Here is an 18109-nt window from a genome sequence, read left to right as displayed (position 1 = left end):
GCATATGTTCAATGTTTTTCTCAACTAAAACTTTCCTACTTTTTGTTGTTGTTTTCTGTGCTATAATCATCAGTTTTACCATGGCAGAAAGCAAGCAAGAGAGGAGCTTGACTCATCTTTTAGATGGCTTGGAAAAGGCCCACAGAGCTGATGTTCAACTTTACACCTCAGGACACTTAAACCATAACAAGCTTTATAAGCCGCAAGAGAATATAAAACCGGGATACTGGGACAGCGCCAAGAAACCAACACGTTTCATGACAGAAAGAAAGCAATTCCCAGCTCAAAATATATGCGATGAGACAGCCAAGAAGATGAAAAATACTTTGGCTGATTTCACCCCCAGCACCACACTGGTTCCAGTACGTGCCAAATCTGCATCTCCTATCTACAAACACTCTCAGGCACTCCTGGCCAGTGTTGATCGCCCAGTGAATGGCCCATTAACTTCTACTCCTTTGGAAAGGCAGTTGAAAGAGCTTAAAAAGAAAATAGAGGAAGAAACTGACAGATTCAATAAGCCACTTAAAAGAGAAGAGTTAGATGTGCCAGAGATGAAGGTGTTGAAGTACAAGCCAGTTAAGAACAGCCGATGTTGTGCTGCTGAAGTTGCTAAGGATGAGTACCAGTTTATGCCTTCATATTTGGCTGGAGTGACTAAAACTGATCAGTTTAACAAGTTTTTACATTTTCAGAGGGATTTTATTGTCAAGCGTGATCTGCTAGAGAATGACACCACTGGGAGCAAAGCATCAGAGCGGCATGAAAGGAAGTTGGCTCAGGTAAGGAAAAGCACGTCAATAATTATTACAAACACAACACATCCTCCCCCCAAATCCTACAAACCTTCTAAACTGGACAGGGTAAGAAATGATAAATCTGATCATTGCTATGAGAGAGCCCCACTCGTAGCCAAGGAGTTACAGTAAGAGATTCATTTAGTAGTAGTTAGAGACAGAAAAGATTTGTTAGGTTCTCATTTGGGCACCCAACTGCAGTTGCTGGGTCACCTAACAGTTGATTAACATTGCTGTGAGCAGGGAAATGTATTTCAGTCTGGCCATGTGAGAGAATCATTTTTACAAGGCCTTGTGTCCCTTGACCCTTTCCATGGTGGGCAGGGGTGTGAAGGTGGGTACAAATTTGTTCTAGGCCAAGGAAGAGTCATAGCACAGGCTGACAGTGTGTCAGTATTGGTCCCACTGACATGCACAGCATGGGGTCTTTCTCAGAAGCACAGGGTATTGGCTGATCCTGATCTTGCTCTTCAGTTCCTGCTGTTAAGTTTAAGAATACAGACCTACCTGTGATCACTAACCATGGTTTGATTTGGGATGAGGCTTTGGGCTTTGCATACTGGATGGCTCCAGCTGGGCACTCTATTCAGCTTGAATCAAGAGTTTAGGAGGTGATATAGCCAAGCTTTTTGAAACCACCCTTCAGTGCAAGTGGTTTCCCACTCTAAAACTGGCCTTGATTAAGGGTGTCCTGCTTGGATGTGAATGTCAGAATGGGATGAAGAAGGTACTAGCAGAGGTTCTCTGGTGCACCATAGAATCCCTGCTTGCACTGCAGCATTCAAGTCACCAACACTAATTGTTCTGTATTTTTGGAACCCACCAGGTTTCAGAGGTCTCGAAGGAAGGATGCCATTTTGCTGATGGACCACTCTACTGGTGGGCCAGGGTGACTTTAGATAGCTTAGTTGTCCTTGGCCATTGATACATTGGCTCCTCATTGTCCTCTCTGTCAGCTTTGTCTGCCTATGTCACCGTGGTATTCAGAAGCCTTGGGAATGATGCAGTAGGCAGGGAGATAACTAGAGAGCTAAGAGTACTGATGGCAGAAATAGAAATCTGTCTGACTGCAGCATACAAGATTTTTGAAGTGTTATCCTGTGGCTGTGCAAGAGGCAAAGCTCCCCCCACCCAATTTACACACTAGCTATTTTATAAGAGTGCAGCGGGTTGGTGATCAGTGGTATTTGCAGACAGGGAGTTGAGCTTAACAGGCCAGTGAGTAGTGATGGCTGCTCGCCAGAGAGGGAGACTGATAGTCCAGGCTTGAAAGAGGCAGCAGCCCACCTCAGTGAGAGCATTGGGCAAACCAGATGTTGGCAATGAAATGAGTGACGAACAGCTAAGGAAAGGTGTGCTCCCACTTCCTGAATGCCTCCAACCACTAGGACAAAGTGTACATCTCTGGTCAGAGGGCTGAATGCTTGAGGAAGGATAACCACCACCAGACCTTTGGCTCCTCTGAGATACAAGCTGCCATCCTGAGAGAACTGGATAAGAAGTTGGTAACTTCCACCTGCAATAGGTATTCCTAGAGGAATATCTCTCCACTTTGTCCCAGGGTGCATCAGAGAGAACAGGAGAAGAGTAGGCAAAGGAATAAACACATGCCTGAGAGAGACCTCCCAGGAACTGCCTCTTTATAGAGTTGACATTGCATTAAAAATTCCCAGGAAAACCAAGAATTTATAGGCCAACCTTGCACTTACTAATTCTTCATCCAAGGGACTCAGTTATAAGGCGATAATGAATCAAGAGAGACTTTTCTTCACTGGGAAGAAAAGATGATCACGCTGTCAGTAGAATGAGCTAGAGAAGGTACATCGATGTGAATCAGAATCAGAGGAGCGAGGTTTGCCACAATTTGAAATGAAGGGATTGTGTGCTGTTCATTATCATAAGCAGGAAAATGGCATCTTGCTATTCGAATAAAAGAGCAGTTTAGCCTTAATAAAAAAAAACAACCCTCAACTGATTTGCTGCAAAAACATTGACATTTCTCTACAAAAATACAGAGAACATTTTCCCCAAGACAAGTTTGAGTCCATCACGTTTTTTTGTGACTTTGTGAAAGTCTACTACAGTGAAAGCTGTTAGCCAGAAGGAATGGCAAACTTTGGCCTTTGATTGGATCTGCACATTTCCCTTTCTGCCTCTGTTGGGAGATACGAATGTTCACAAAGTGAAACTGTGCCATGGCTCATCACTTGAATAAGGACATCTCCCTGAAACAAGTATGATATTGGAGATGAACAGAGCACTAGAAGACTAGACTAGAAGCACTATAGAGCAAATTTTGCAGTGGATGGGGATGGAGCCGATGACTTGACATATCTCTTCTGTCTCTAATGCCTAAGATTTTATAGTCAGAAGAGATGTCTATATGAACAGTCACAACACCATGAGTAGGGCCCTACCAGATTCACGGTCCATTTTGGTCAATTTAATGGTCATAGGATTTTAAAAATTGTAAATTTCATTATTTCAGCTATTTAAATCTGAAATTTCACAGTATTGTAATTGTAGGGGGTCCTGACCAAAAAAGGAGGGGGGTGTGTGTGGGGGTGGGTGCAAAGTTATTGTAGAGGGGATGTGGTACTGCTACCCGCACTACTGCGCTACTGCTGTGGCAGCGGCTGCCGTCAGAGCTGGGTGCCTGGAGAGCAGCAGCTGCTGGCCTTAAATCCCGGCCTTAAATGCAGAGCCGCCACCGGCAGCAGCGCAGAAGTAAGGCTGGCCTGGCGTGGAGTTACCACCCTTACTTCTGCGCTGCTGTCCGCAGAGCTGGGCCCTCAGTCAGCAGCCGCCACTCTCCGGCCGCCCAGCTCTGCAGGCAGCAGCGCGGTAGTAAGGGTGGCAACTCCATACCATGTCATCCTTACTTCTGCACTGCTGCTGGAGGCGACTCTGCCTTCAGAGCTGGGCTTCCAGCCTGCAGATGCCGCTCTCCAACCCACCCAGCTCTGAAGGCAGCGCAGAAGTAAGGGTGGCCTTATGGCAAGCCCCCTAAAATAACCTTGTGACCCCCCTGCAAATCCCTTTTGGGTCAGGACCCCCAATTTGAAATCTTTCTCGTGAAATCTGTATAGTATAGGATAAAAGCACACACAAGACCAGATTTCATGGTCCGCGATGCATTTTTCATGGCCGTGAATTTGGTAAAGCCCTAATCATGAGGTTATAAATGTTGCATACCTTGTCCAAGATTTCATAACAGTTTTCTTTAAGGAATGAGATGATGGATTCTAAGGGCAACATTCTCATCTGTTGTAAACAGGCATAGATCCGTGGAAGCCTGTGGCATTATATCGATTAATAACAGCTGAGGAATTGGCCTTAAACGTCTAAGCAATGATACTTAACAATATATTCAGGCCTAATATACTAATTGCTGCCTATAACACTCTTCCTAGGGCTTCTCTTTCTTTTCTCTTGGCTATTATAAACAACACTTACTTTTCATTTCCAATCTGAGCCTTTCTTCTTACCGCTGAGCAGGGTTCTCCAAATGTATTTTTCATCCTGTGAACTGTGTTATGAGTGAGAGAAAATCTTTCCTTGAGTGATCTCCTCCTAATTCTTTAATCTTCCATTGCTTGGTTGTCATAATATTTAATTTCGTACACCATCAGGAAGGGCTCCACAGATCCACAGAGTGTTGAAGGACTGCTGTTTGAGAATCACTGGTTTAAAGCATATCCCTGAGTCTGTGCTGTCTGTACCCTCTAGTGCCGAGTGGGGATGATGCATCCAACACACACCTGCATGCAGTTGTTAATTCTGATTTTTGCTCCAGGAGCTCCAGAGGATCTGTGATTGTAACCGTCCCCATTTCAAACGGCTGCAGGTCTTTGGGGATGTGTTTGAAGATATTTGCAACAGCTCTTTGATATTTGGTGATATTCTGAAGGAAGTTAAGGTAAGAGATACCAGTCAGGCTTAGCACATTGTGATCTAAAGGTTCTCTGTCTCCTGTTTTGTATTACCAGTGTTGTGCCCTATGTACTCTAGAGACTGTTCACAAAATGTCATGGAATCGGCTAACGCAACTCTAGGGAACCAAGATGTCCACCCCTTCCTAGCTACTGTAAATGAAGTGACATTTATACTTTCCTTTTATTCCTCCCTGATCTCTTGGCCACACATTAAAATCAGACACACCTGTTAAGCCTTCCTATGCTCCTGATATGCTCAAAGAATCTCCTAATTTGTATGTAATTGCTATGCCCCCACAAAGGTTGGATGATTCTTTCTTCGTTTGTGCTCTCTCCTGGCTCCTTTGCTCTATTTTGCTGAACATACAAGAGCAGAGAAGTGCTGAAGTGCTGAGAGAGAGAGCAACTGGAGAAAAAGTCAGTCTGCCTGCCCAGCAATCTGAGGTGACAAAAAGCTTTCTCTGCTCCCCTACCATCTCCAGGTATCGCTGTGCTAATAGCGAGAGGGTCTTCCACAGATCCACGAAGGAGATGGCAGCATTTCCCAGGATGTGAACATGCACACAGTGGGAGCTGTGGGGGCTTGCGTAGCCTATAAAGATAATGTTTGCTTATATTGATATAAAAATATGTTGAAATGTAAGTATGCTCAACAAGGTTTGACAATAGCCAAGTGAGGCCTGGTGAAATACAAGGAAAGTTAAGTACAACAATTCAGAAGCAAGTTGGAAACAAGTTAGGGCATAACCCCAGGTCATGTTATCTGGCTATACCGAAAGAAGGACAGGAGACACTTGATATGGTTTTAATCAGGCTGAAACTTTATTATTGGATGTTTGGGACTACCTGGCAGATAAAAGTGTACAGTGCAGGAGCCTCCATGATCATTCAGTATCTACCCAGGAGCTTCTGCCAGCGCCCCTCCCACCCTTTTTTCCATCCAGATCCCCCAGCCAACCCATTGCTGGGACCTTACCGTTCCCCCACCCCTTGAACAAGGGTGAAGGTGGACGATAAGAAAGAGGGGTCGGCTTCCTGCCGTGACAGTCATAGGAGCCCAGAATCCCCTCCCCCACTTCTGCTACTTTAACAACCACCTCCTTTTTAAGACCTTTACCAAGCCATTTATCTGGTCACTGTATCCCTCCCCTGCACTGGACATCCGCCACAAGGAGGTGCCAGTAATTACCATCCAGTCAGGTTCCCAGACATCCCTTAATGCCCCTGTTATACAGCCAAAAACGTGTCTGTGCCCAAGTCTGACAGGTGAACCTCATCCTCCTGAAATAACTCTGGTGCCCCATATGCTAGGCCAGAATGCAAAATTACCGACCCTCCTATGGCTCCAAGGAATTTGGCCAACTCCCTGTTCCCATACCTCCTTACCTTGTCCACCTTGGGGGGCTTCACAGCTCCCTGCCAGATTCTGCATTGAAGCAAGTCTAACCACACAATTTTTACTCCTGGAAAAAGTTCCCTTCACACATTCCCAAATTGTTTTCCCCCCAGGTGCACCACAATTATATCTGGTGACTGCTGACAAGCCCTCACAGCTGCAAATTCTCAGGCAACTTGGCCGCCCACCTATGCGCTCAAAAAACCCCCAGTACTGTACCCTTAGAGCCACACCACCATCTGCATGGCTGGTCATCCATTCCTCTGGAATGAAAATACAATAAATTAACACTGACTCACCCCCTGGGGTCTCACATACATTCTGTAGGCTTCTGAATGCCAATGTCCGATTGCCTCGATTGCCTCTGCCCCCATACCTAGCTGTGCTGCTGCTGGTGCCACTCCAATCCTGAACGAGTGGGAATCAAATTCCAGCCTTGTCAGTCCCTGTCTCAACACTGTAATGAACTGGTACGTGGTGAGGGGACTCCCGTCACCATGCATAAAGAGAGGCCCATCCCTCTGCAGTCGTATGCCCTCAAAGCCTCCATGGGGCAGACCTCAGGCTCACCACCTGAATAACAGATTCACCCCAGCCTCCCTGATAAGTCATTGACCTTCAGAAATGTATCATCACTTCTTGCCCCTGCCAGTATACCTCACACAGTTCCAAAACCCTTCACACGCCCACTTTTGCGGCAGTTTCTGAGCCCCTCTCTCATTTCCTGCCTGTAAAACTCTATTCCCCCTCCCCCGGCAAGCCAGACAATACCCTCCCCCACAAGGGTGACCATATTTCCCAAAGGGAAAATGGGACATCGTGTGGGGCTAGCCTGAGCCACCCCCTCCCCCGCAGGGCTGGCCTGAGTCTCTCACCCGAGCCCTGCCTCCCCCCTGCATGGGCTACCACTGCTGGTCCCCCACCCCGCACATTCCTCCGCACACCGCTTTTTTGACAAAAGTGGGCATTTGTCCCGTTTGCTCTTGCCAACTGATCAAGTCGGCAAGAGCAAATGGGACAAAAGCCCACTTTTGCCAAAAAAAAGTCAGGACAGTGAGGACAGGGCTTAAAAAAGGTACTGTCCCAGCCAAAATGGTCACCTTACCTCCCCACTTAAGCTGCAGGGCAGTCATTGTAAACATGGTTTGATCTTAACCAGTTTTTATAAGTGTTTTAAATAAATGGTTAATGTTTTGGAAAATGTTCTCTATATTAATAGTTAGTGGTATGGTATTTACACAAATGCTAATTAAAATAATATTTAATGTTAAATAGCCAATGAAAAAGTAAAAATATATTTAATCATGGTAGCGGAAATATAGGAATGGTAAAAGGTAAATTTAATTTTAATTATTTAAGGGGTGTTATAATTGATTATAAAAAGGGTAGCCTGCTACTTTTAGCTTAGGTATGCCCATCCATCATCAAGGAACTGATAGAAAAAGGATTATACCCACTTTCTTCATTTAGGGACTAATCACCTTTAAAAATGCCTCATTCCACCTTAAAATGTAAGTATAAATGCAGTGTATGGTTATATTGTAATGCCTGTTTTCTTAAGTATTTTATATTAAATAAAGTTTTTAATTTGATCACTTAATGTGCCATTCACAAATCTCCACTAAATTCAATTATCTATAACTACCCTGCAGGCTCAAGCCTTAAAAAATTCAGTTTGGTTTTTATCCCTCATTTTTAAACTGCGAATTGGAAACATATAAATCAAAGGTTACACTTGAAGGTTTATAGCAATTAACTAGGTCTCTTAACATAACTTGGCAAAATCTTCGACCATAATAGGCATAGAGCACATGCCATTAAAAGGTACTAAATCTGGAGTTTCACAAGGTCTTTAACTGTGACTTTATTAATGCCACAGACTCTATATTTCCTTATATTTTCAATACTTGCCTTTCATCTTCATTTCGGCTGCTGTTCTCCAGTTTCTAAGGCTTTGTCTACACTATACACCTTATAGCGACACGGCTGTTCAGCTACAGCCATGCCACTAAAAGGTGCACAGTGTAGCCCCTTTTTGCCAACAAAACACTTCCACCCCCAAAAAGCAGCAGTAGCTTTGTTGGCAGGAGAGTGCTCAGCCAACAAAGCGCTGTTCACACCGGCACTTTTCATCGGCAAAACTTTTGTCATTCGGGGTTAACCTTTCAGTGTCTTAATTTCCCTCTCTCTGTAAAATGAGGATGATAACACTTCCCCATGTGAAGTTCTCAGAGGTCTACATATGAAAAATGCTGATTACTGTATTATTACCTAGCTGCAATAGTCAGTGTTTGTTATCCCCCCTCTGTTTTTGAACTATCGTCATGTTGAAAGTTAACATTTAAAACTCTCTGGACATCAAATCTATTTGTCCCTCCGGCTGTACCCTTGTGAGAATGACTCTAATATGGAACAGAACCTAAAAACTCTGTGACGAAAATTGAGTTTCACTCTTTCTGTTCTGTACATAGTCAAGTTATGCCATTGGCATTAGACAGTGCCAGGTTGACACACGGTCTGATATTTGAGAGGGAGAGAAATGGCAACATTTCACACTTGTTAAGAAAGTGAACACACCCCAGTGCCTTCCAATAGTTGGCAAAGGGTAATGGCAAAAGGCAGGAAACAGAGTACTATCTAGGATTAATGGCAGCGAGAAGAGAAGGAGCGGCGGGTTGGAGAACAAAGACAGTCTACGTTAAAGGAAGCTTGAGGGGGTGACAAGAATGCACTATGAATCGGTATATTTACTAACAAATGACATGATCCAACTCTTTCAAATGACTTCAGTGAGATCAAGACCACACTCATTCCTAGCCCTATCAGAAAAGGTTCTTGTAGAGCACGTACAGTACGTGGTTGCTGGTGTTGAAGTGAATCCAGTTTGTATAATCTCTGAACATTGTTGATAATTGTTCTGTAATGTTCCTTGTTCTTCTTTGTTTGTTTAGAATGAATATGAGCTCTACATGGTGATACTTCTGGATTCTCTGCCTACAGCACAATACAAGGTAATAGTCATTTGCCAATGGCAGCTCAGAATGAGGTCACAAGGTCAATGTTACTTGCATTCAAAGCTTAGAAAACAGCGGGTGGAGCCACATGGATGAGTTAAAACTTCCTTTGGACACATGCAAACGGATACATGCACACATGAGCGCACACAGACACAAGTTACATGAACCTGAACAGCCCTGGATTGTTTTGTCCTGTGATTTAGACACTTTTGGGACCGCTGAAAGTGATGTGCACTTATCTTTGATACAAAGATCTAAAGTCTGCCTGTTATTTCATTGCTTATGAGGACTTCTGCAGGAGCACCAACAGCAAAAGGCTAAGGAGGCTGCAGATTTCAGGCATAAAAACAGAGTTGGCAGAAACAGCATGAATTGAATATGTTGAAGCACCCAACCATGACGTCTGTCTATATGTATTGTTGGGGGCTTTGACTTCATTGATGAATACTGCATCTGCACACTGTTCACTCTGTATTAAGATATGTTCCATTTTCTTCTGTGGTCAGAAGGGGGAATTTGAGTAGAACGAATGGCTCGGGGATTTGTAATTTAAATTCAGTATTATTTATCTCTGAGTCACTGGTTGAAGCAAGCACAGAATGATAGTGACTTTTAGTCCCTACCACTGACATCTGTTTTGTTGGTCTCTGTTGAGTGAGCTAGTGGTTTCACTCCAATTCCTAGTGGACTTATATCTGCGTCACAAAATACCACCCTCACAAATGGAAAAGAAAGCATTCTGAATAAGTGCCAAGCTGCAATGTCCAGCTATGTGTAGACGTGTTACATAAATATATGTTCACACAGCCAGATGTTTAAAGCTAAGAGAGTGGGGAGGGTGCCTCCGAGAAATGTTCTGCACAGTGATTTTGTGCGGAGCACAAAATCTGAATTTAAACTTTGGTATTTGTACTGAAAATTACACAGAGCTGTGTAAACATTTCAAGCCAGAAACTCCTGTCTAAGGCAATTTTGTGGTGTATTGTTCCCTTAAAGCAGGAGGAGAATTCCTCCTGTGCAGAGGAACTCACCACTGGAATGAAGCTGGTAAAGTTAGCTTCCTGTGCCTTCTACATCAGCTGCCTTCCCCCCCTCCCCCTTAGCATAACGGGAAGAAAAAGGAATGTTGGGAGTGTTCTGGGGTGCAATACAGGCAGGACAGGGAGGGGGAGTGCCGTGATTCACCTGATTCTCCACCAGCATGTAGTCATTTGGGGCAGGGACTGGGTAGCTTTGAATCAGGTAGCAGAAGCTGGCTCTCTAAGGGTATGGATCCATAGTAGCTGGGAACATGCTTCCCAGAGTGGGTAGACAGACGCATACTAGCTCCACTTGAGTTAGCCCACTAAACATAGTTGTGTGGCCATAGTGGCAGTGTGGCCTTGCTGACCCTACAGACCCAGGGAGTCAGGTAATCTGGTGCGTTTGTTCTCAGGGGGGCTAGCTCGAACCGCCACACATGCTGTGGTGGCCACACTGCTATTTTTAGGACTCTTACTCAAGGAGAACTAGGGCACATCTGTCAACCCGCACTGGGAAGCACGCTCCCAGTCGCTGGGTTGACACACCTTATTCTCTCTTGTAATTGTTTTATTCTCTCTGATTGATAGTGTTTTCTGCTGTTATATATTGCTGTCAGGAAGCTTGTAACACAAGGATACTGTGTGACATTTTATACTTTCGTTTTGCTTTTACTGTGAAATATAAAAGTAATTGTTTCGGTCAATGGTCTCCTGCCAACCACAAGTACAGGCTTTTGTTGTAGGCTCAAGGTGAAAATCCTGGCCCTATGGGAGTTTACCATTTACTTCAATGGGGTGAGGATTTCACCCTAGGTACCACCTCCCTTTCTTAATGGCACTCTGTGCTGGGGCCCTGGTGCTGCTGTGTTACTATGATGATCTGTTGAAATCACAGTAATGATGAACCTGACTCCGCTGACAGTAGTGGAAGTATGCTTTCTCTAGCATAACTAGCCCATTACACAGGAGAGAAGCAACGAAAGGGATTATCCCACAAGCAGCAAAGCCTTCAGATGGATAGGAATGGAAAGATAATTGGCTGGGGAAGACACACAGCATTGTCAGTCCTCTTTCTGCTGGTAACCACCTTTACTCTACCTTTCCAATATCTCTGTGGAATTAGAATGAATTGTCCATTTATAGAGATGGTTGTAAAACATGCGGTAGTTTTTCTGGTTCATCAGTGGAAGTGTTAGCATTAGCACTTATCCTCATTCAGAAGTTTCCCTCAGAATTGACTTTTCACCTCAAAAAAAATTGTGATAGGCCCAATGGAGAAAAATTGTACAAGTTCTTGCATATTTCTTCCATATGCCCCTTATAAATGTGCACGTTCTCATATTTCACTCATGTTTATTTAATCTCACAGACCCTGATGGCTCAGGTAAAAGGTATGGAGAAAAGACCTCTGAAGACGCGAGAAATAGAAGAGCTCAGGCGAGAAGTACAGACCCTTGTGAAAAAAGCCAAAAGTGCCTGGGAGAGAAATGAAGAGTAAGTGCCGTAAGTGTAAGGGACGTGCAAACCCTTATCCCATTCTAGTGCCTAGTACTCACAGAGGATGAGAGTCTATTACTACTACAAAAGAAATGGAGTTATTCCTCGCTCAAGTTGTTGAGTCCATACTGGACTGTTGAAATCTTGCTGGTGACCCATTTACATGAATTGGAGACAAACCATTTTTTGTTTCAAAATACACCCTTACAATATTATTACACCTTACACTCATTCAATCACATGCTCCTGCCTCCAACAACCCTTCCATCAAAGTCAAGAACTAGCGAGTCACAATCTAACCTAGTTGACTTTTGCTCCCTTTCATCTTTTTTCCTTATTCTTATTTGCATGAGCTACCTAGATTAGATGACTGAATAGGTCTTTTTAATTTATTTTGTAGTTATTTTTATTTGATCAAAATTGTGTACATAACAGCATTAACACTGCGCTTTCCAAACTTATTTTGTATAATTCTATGATCATTAAGATATTGAAGTGTGACAGAGCCTTGTTTACACCAAACGAAACTGTAGCAAAAACATGTTGCTAATAAACAGTGCCCAAACAATTAAACGTGTAGGTGTCTACAGAGACAGATTGTGCGACAGATTGGTTTGGGAGAAGGGTTTTATTGATATGAGTTTGGGATGGCTCATAAGAACAGTCATACCGGTTCAGACCAATGGTCCGTCTAGTCTAGTATCCTGTCTCCTGACAGTGGCCAATTCCAGGTGCTCTAGAGGGAATGAACAGAAGAGGTAATAATCAAGTGATCTATCCCCTGTCGCCCATTCCCAGCTTCTGGCAAACAGTGTCTAGGGACACTTCAGAGAATGGTTTTGTGTGTTGTGTTTGGAGTGTGTTGTAAAACCTTTATAACATCTCACAACTTCATGCATTCTGTATATGCACCATATCTTACAAATGTTTAGATTTTAAGAAAAATGCATTTTTACTATTTTCTGTATTCTTCTAGTAGCAAACCCAGCTGCCTTTCTTACTATGAATCCAACTGTGTTGGGCTCAGAGGGTAGAAGTCCATTATCACAAGATCTTCCAGGACTAGAGGGGAGTCTGTGTTACAAGAGAAATGGGATTTCCCTGTCCCAATGGTATCTTCATTTCTGCCACCAGTAATCTGTATTTAAAGCTGTAACATTTTTAAGTAGACCAAAGGTGTTACTGGTGTAGGTCTGAATTTTGCTTGGGCTCATGTAATTGTTGGTGGAGGAGGGGCAGGAGAAGGAAATGTTTCTTGGTTGATATCTTTTTAAAATGGCATTTGTTTGAAGCTGCTTGCAATTTTAAAACAAGTCCAGGGGAGATAGATTAATCAGCAGAGAGCAGGTGAGGGGGGGCAAGTATGTGATCAGCTGATCATTACATGGGTCTGCAATGGATTACATGGACAGCACTCCACATGTGTTTCTGGGTTATGTGTGTATCCTACCATGTGTTTAAATAATGTGTAGTTTCAGTAGTTCCATTTAGCAAACAAGCTGTTTTCTCTCTGTTGCCATTTTAATATTACTTCCTTCATGAAACAAGGGCTCAGTGTGATGATGCCTCAAGTCTGCAAGTTTCTCAGAGCAGGGATCATGGACCATATTCTTCTCTGATTTACATCACTCGAATCCAGAGTAACTCCAGTCACTTCACTGAATTAACCATTACTCTGCATTTACACAAGTATACCTGAGCTCAGAATTTGGCCTATGGATGTCAGTGGGAATCCTCACATGTATAAGAGCTGCAGGATTACCTGAATTGCCTTGGCTCATGTCTAATCTGCAGTGTGATACTCAAAACATGGCAGTGATCACATTAACACAGTGTTCTCTTTTGTTCCATGCTAGACTCAGAAATGAATTAGAAATTCAATTGTGTGTGAGCCAGTCTCCTGAGAGTAAAATTGGTAAGTAACAACACAGTGTGGATTTACAGAAGTGGTGTTTTGCAAGAAACAAATACACACACAGATGCACGCACGCACGCGCATATATTGTGACTCAGGGTACCAAAACACACTAAAGCTAAACAGCTTCTCACGAAAAGCAAAGAAATAGATCTCAGTGGTGCTGAGCATCTTGTGGGATAAGGCAACATAACATTTTCCTTGCCTTTCATTCTTGGCCTGATCTAAATCCCACTGAAATCAACAGGAGAATTTGCATTTATTAAAGAACACGGGGCATGTGTCACACCAAATAAGACCCGTGGTCCATCTAGTTAAGTATCTTATAGCCAGCAGGAGATGCCTCAGATGTGAGATAATCTGACACTTCATGAAGGTCTTGTCCTGATCTCTAATAGTCAGAGGGCAGGTTAAGTTGTGCAGCATGAGCTTTTGTAGTCCTTTCCTAAACTCTTTGAAGCATCAGCGACTATAACTCTGGATAATCTTGTTATTTATGTAAATGTTTGATCCCTCTTTGACACTTGCTAAATTCTCAGCCTCAACAACATCCTGTGGCAATGAGTTCCACAGTCTAATTCTGTGCTGCATGAATAATTCTCTCCTTTGATCACTTTTGAATTTGCCTTCAATGAGCATTGGATCAGGGTCTTTCAGCTGATTCAATAAAGAAAAGAGTATGTGAATCTGGAAGCTCATGAAAGGGCAAAAAGGAAAGAGACTTTATTTTCTGATGAACTGGGCCATTTCTGAAGTTCTGTAAAATGTCATCAGGGTAGAATACAGTATGCCAAGTCAGACTGCATAGTACATCTATATTTCATGCATTTGTTAAACTTCTGTATTTATGGCAGATGCAAAACATGGCTTCTTCACATAGCATGTGACCATATAAAATGGTGAGTTTCTACACTGTAAATAGAATAAATAGCCACATGAGTTGTTAAGGTGAGATGCTTTCTGGCAGTCTCTGATAGCTGCTCCACACATATGTTAAATACAAAATGGCAGCTTCTGAAATGGAGGACGTAACTCTGTTTTGGCCCATACTCTCCCTATCAATTAAATACAGCATCATACCCAAGGCTGCATGTGATCTGTTATTAGTGCCTTATTTTAGGTGCTACTATCAATATCTTACTCATTATTATGAACGCATGTTGCATATGAAAAGTGCCGTATAATCAAACCAACTTCTGCTCTCCCATCACTCGGGAAATGTGCTGGCCCAAATTCCTCCCTGATGTAACTCCACGCACTTTAGTGGACTTAGCTGGGGCTGCATTTGCTTTGCTATGTCTGATTCTACAACTTGGCACAGGCTTTGAATTCCAAAGGTTTACAGCTGTCCCTCTCAGAAATGATAATTGGCTCTAGATCTCTGACAGAACTAATGAATTTGAAGTTTCTAGGCCAAGACATTTCTTAGAGATGACTGTGCATGAAACGAGTTAGAAGACTTAAGAACTATGTGAAAACGCTTCCTTTTTTAAAGTCTTGCATCTCAGAAATGCTGGTCCAATTCATCCCAAGCTCCCCTCCCCAACATTTTCAATATATTAGACAACTGTATGGGGAAAGCTTCAGATAAAAAGGAATTACAAAGAACAAAATCAGAAGGGGCTGAATACTATGCTTAAAAACCCAATATGAGATTGAGGCCCAAATGTGCTAGTCACTATACAAACACATAGTAAGAGACAGTCCTTGTTCTGTACACTTATAGTCGAGACAAGACAGAAAAGGAAATACTACTATTATTCCCATTTTATAGATGGAGAACTGAAGCACAGAGAGATTAAGATATTTGGCAAAGGTCACACAGGAAGTCTGTGGCATAAGCAAGAACTGAATTCAGGTCTCCTGAGCGTAGAACCTTAACCACAATGATAATCTTTAGCAGTTTGTGCCTTCAAAACCTTTACAAACATTACAAATTACCGCATTGTTTTTAGCAAATCCCTCCTTAAAACTCACCTCTGCTGTGAGGCCTACCTACAATAGACAGGGGGGTATGCGGTGACTGCTGTTTATTATACTAAGTATGATCACTGGCAGGACTATTGAAACCAAAGGCAGAAATGTGATGCCGCCTGTTTCCTGGCGGGGGATGTGTGGAAGAAGATGATGCTCACTGCATGGAACAGGAAATGAAGGCTTTGTGTACACTGGACTGTTGTCAGTAAAGGTTTGTCGTTCAGGGGTGTGAAAAAAACACACACACATCTCCCCCCGAACGACAAAAGTTTTCCTGATGAAAAGCGCCGGTGTGAACAGCGCTTTGTCGGCGGGTGAGCTCTCCTGCGACAAAGAGCGGCTACACTGCGCACCTGTTAGCGGCACGGCTCTGTCGCGAAAAGGTGCGTGGTGTAGACATAGCCTAAGTTAGAAACATAGGTAGCTGCAAGGGATGGCAAACAAGTGTGCAGTTGGGGAGGGTCATCTGAATAGAGAAGGATCTTTGGTTTGAAAAAAACATTAGAGCATCACCATAACAAAACACTGTATAATTTATGAATGGTTACTTCTAAATATTTTAGCAGATACTTAGCAGAGATACTTCACTCACTAACTGGGCAGATTTTTCATTCTTTTTTTAAAACACTCAATCAACTTTATTATCTACTAGGAATGAACCAGACACTATCATACTCATTGTGCTGCCGGACAAGATGTAATTCCCAGGTACCATGCGTGCCTGCAAGCTGATTCATCATCTGGCAATTTCTGAGAAAAGAGCATGCAATCTAATGTCTCACTGGTCTCTCTGTAGACATTTTGCCATTTTCACTGGGTCCTCAAACTGAGATTGCAACAGTTTAGCACAAAATAGCCAAATAATTCTCTGGCAACACTGTCCTATTAACCATGCCTGCCTTTTTATAGTTCCAGAGACCTCCAGGGACCATACTATGAAACTGCCTGAAGAGAAACCTCTCACCCTTGCTGAACAGATTGAATCTATGAGGTGCCAAGTTCTCGCTAAGTGGGAGGAAATGCAAGCGCTAGAGAAAGAGATTCGAGAAACCATGACTCATGCTGGGATGGCAAATACTGTAGAGAAGATGGTTAAAGACATAGAGGCATGACATAGTTATTTCTAAACAGTTCCTATCAAGTTTATTGGTGCCTAGCTAGCTACTTTGATGATGGGCTCTTTAGAACGAGACAGACAGTGACTCAGTTGCCTGTATTTTCTCCTCTGAGAACATACATCTCTACTCCTTGTACTTATATGGCCGCAACCCACCATGGTGTTTAGGCTTTGATCCTGCAATGTGATGCATATGGGTGGACCCCCGCGTTAAAGTAAATGGAGCTCTGCAGACACAGGGGTCTGTCTGCATGCACCATATTGCAGGATTGAGGCTTTAGAGCCATATGTTTTGTAAAGTACATACGTTAAAATATGTAAGTGATACAGGTGGAGGGTCTGATTTTTTTTTAAACTGATGTTCTCTCCTTTTGCTCCTGCACTTGGTGTGTGGTAATAACTGTGTGCACTGGTAAGGTCATAACAGGTGGGATTTTCAAAAGCACTCGGTTGGCCTAACTCTTCTCCTATTGAAGACAATGGTAAACTCCCATTGGCTTAAAGGGAGCATGGCTGGACCAGCACTGAGCACTTTTAAAAAATCCTACCCGTAGACATCTAAATATATGAATGTGCCTGCAAATCAATTTCTTGGATGTCTAAATGAACTTAGCTGTGAGCACCACATTTCAGGCACAGAAAGGAAGGCCTGGATGATTCCAGACTGAAAATATAAGGCCTATAATATACTATCAATATATAATAAAATCATTATTTAATAAAACCAAGCAGAGGAATAAAACTACAAATATATGTTAATAATATTTGTTACAAAAATTATCATCTGTTTGTATTCCAGTAGCATTCAGAGGTCCCATTCAGGATTGGAGCCTCACTGTGCTGGGAATAAGAGACAGTCCCTGCTCTGGAGTGTACAACCTAAGGCTCTGATCTCGCAGAGACTTTAAGGGCCTAACTTTAGCTCTGTGAGTGGTCCCATTGAAGTCTTGGGATCACTGACAGTATGACAAGTCAAATGTGTGTAAGTGCCTGCAAGTGTAAGGATTGGTGCCAAACACATTAAAAACAGCATTCTCTTTCCTTTGGAAATTGTGCCACTAGAAATACCACAAGCTCTCAATAGAGCCATGCTTTCCCTGTCCCTGATCAGGTGGACAGGAATCCCAGGTGTGTTCAGTGAAATAATTTCCTGAAATCAAATAAAAGCTGAATATTCCCTGCTCATGCAGAAAGTGAAATGTGGCACAGTTATTGATGGGTAGACATGATTTAAATACACATCTAACATTCAAATGTTTCCCCAAGCCTTTTGTCCTCTGAGGCTGAATTTAGCCTTCCTTCAGGACATCAGATCCATTCAGTTAGTTGTAGTGGTAGTAAAACAGAGCAGTCATGCAATTGTGCAGCATCCAGGAAAAAATATGAAAACAAACACACAGACCAAAATTCATGCACACTCCACACTTCTTGTCTTT

The 18109-nt window shown here is 42.9% G+C and overlaps 1 protein-coding gene across 2 annotated transcripts in view; it reads left to right on the top strand.

Moving 5' to 3' along the window:
* Positions 1-18109, top strand: part of C3H6orf118 (chromosome 3 C6orf118 homolog) — a 44304-nt gene that overhangs the window by 4537 nt on the left and 21658 nt on the right. For both annotated transcript variants that reach the window (XM_007071085.3, XM_043543190.1), the window contains 6 exons: positions 74-782; positions 4594-4716; positions 9080-9139; positions 11537-11661; positions 13521-13579; positions 16466-16662. In XM_007071085.3, coding sequence (XP_007071147.2) covers positions 81-782; positions 4594-4716; positions 9080-9139; positions 11537-11661; positions 13521-13579; positions 16466-16662 — 1266 coding nt within the window. In that variant the 5' untranslated portion in view covers positions 74-80. The remainder of the gene's footprint in view (positions 1-73; positions 783-4593; positions 4717-9079; positions 9140-11536; positions 11662-13520; positions 13580-16465; positions 16663-18109) is intronic.

This window comes from Chelonia mydas, chromosome 3, assembly GCF_015237465.2.
Source record: "Chelonia mydas isolate rCheMyd1 chromosome 3, rCheMyd1.pri.v2, whole genome shotgun sequence".
NCBI lineage: Eukaryota > Metazoa > Chordata > Testudines > Cheloniidae > Chelonia > Chelonia mydas.
The sequence above is the reverse complement of the archived record's forward strand: the minus strand, read 5'-3'. Positions and strand labels throughout refer to the sequence as shown.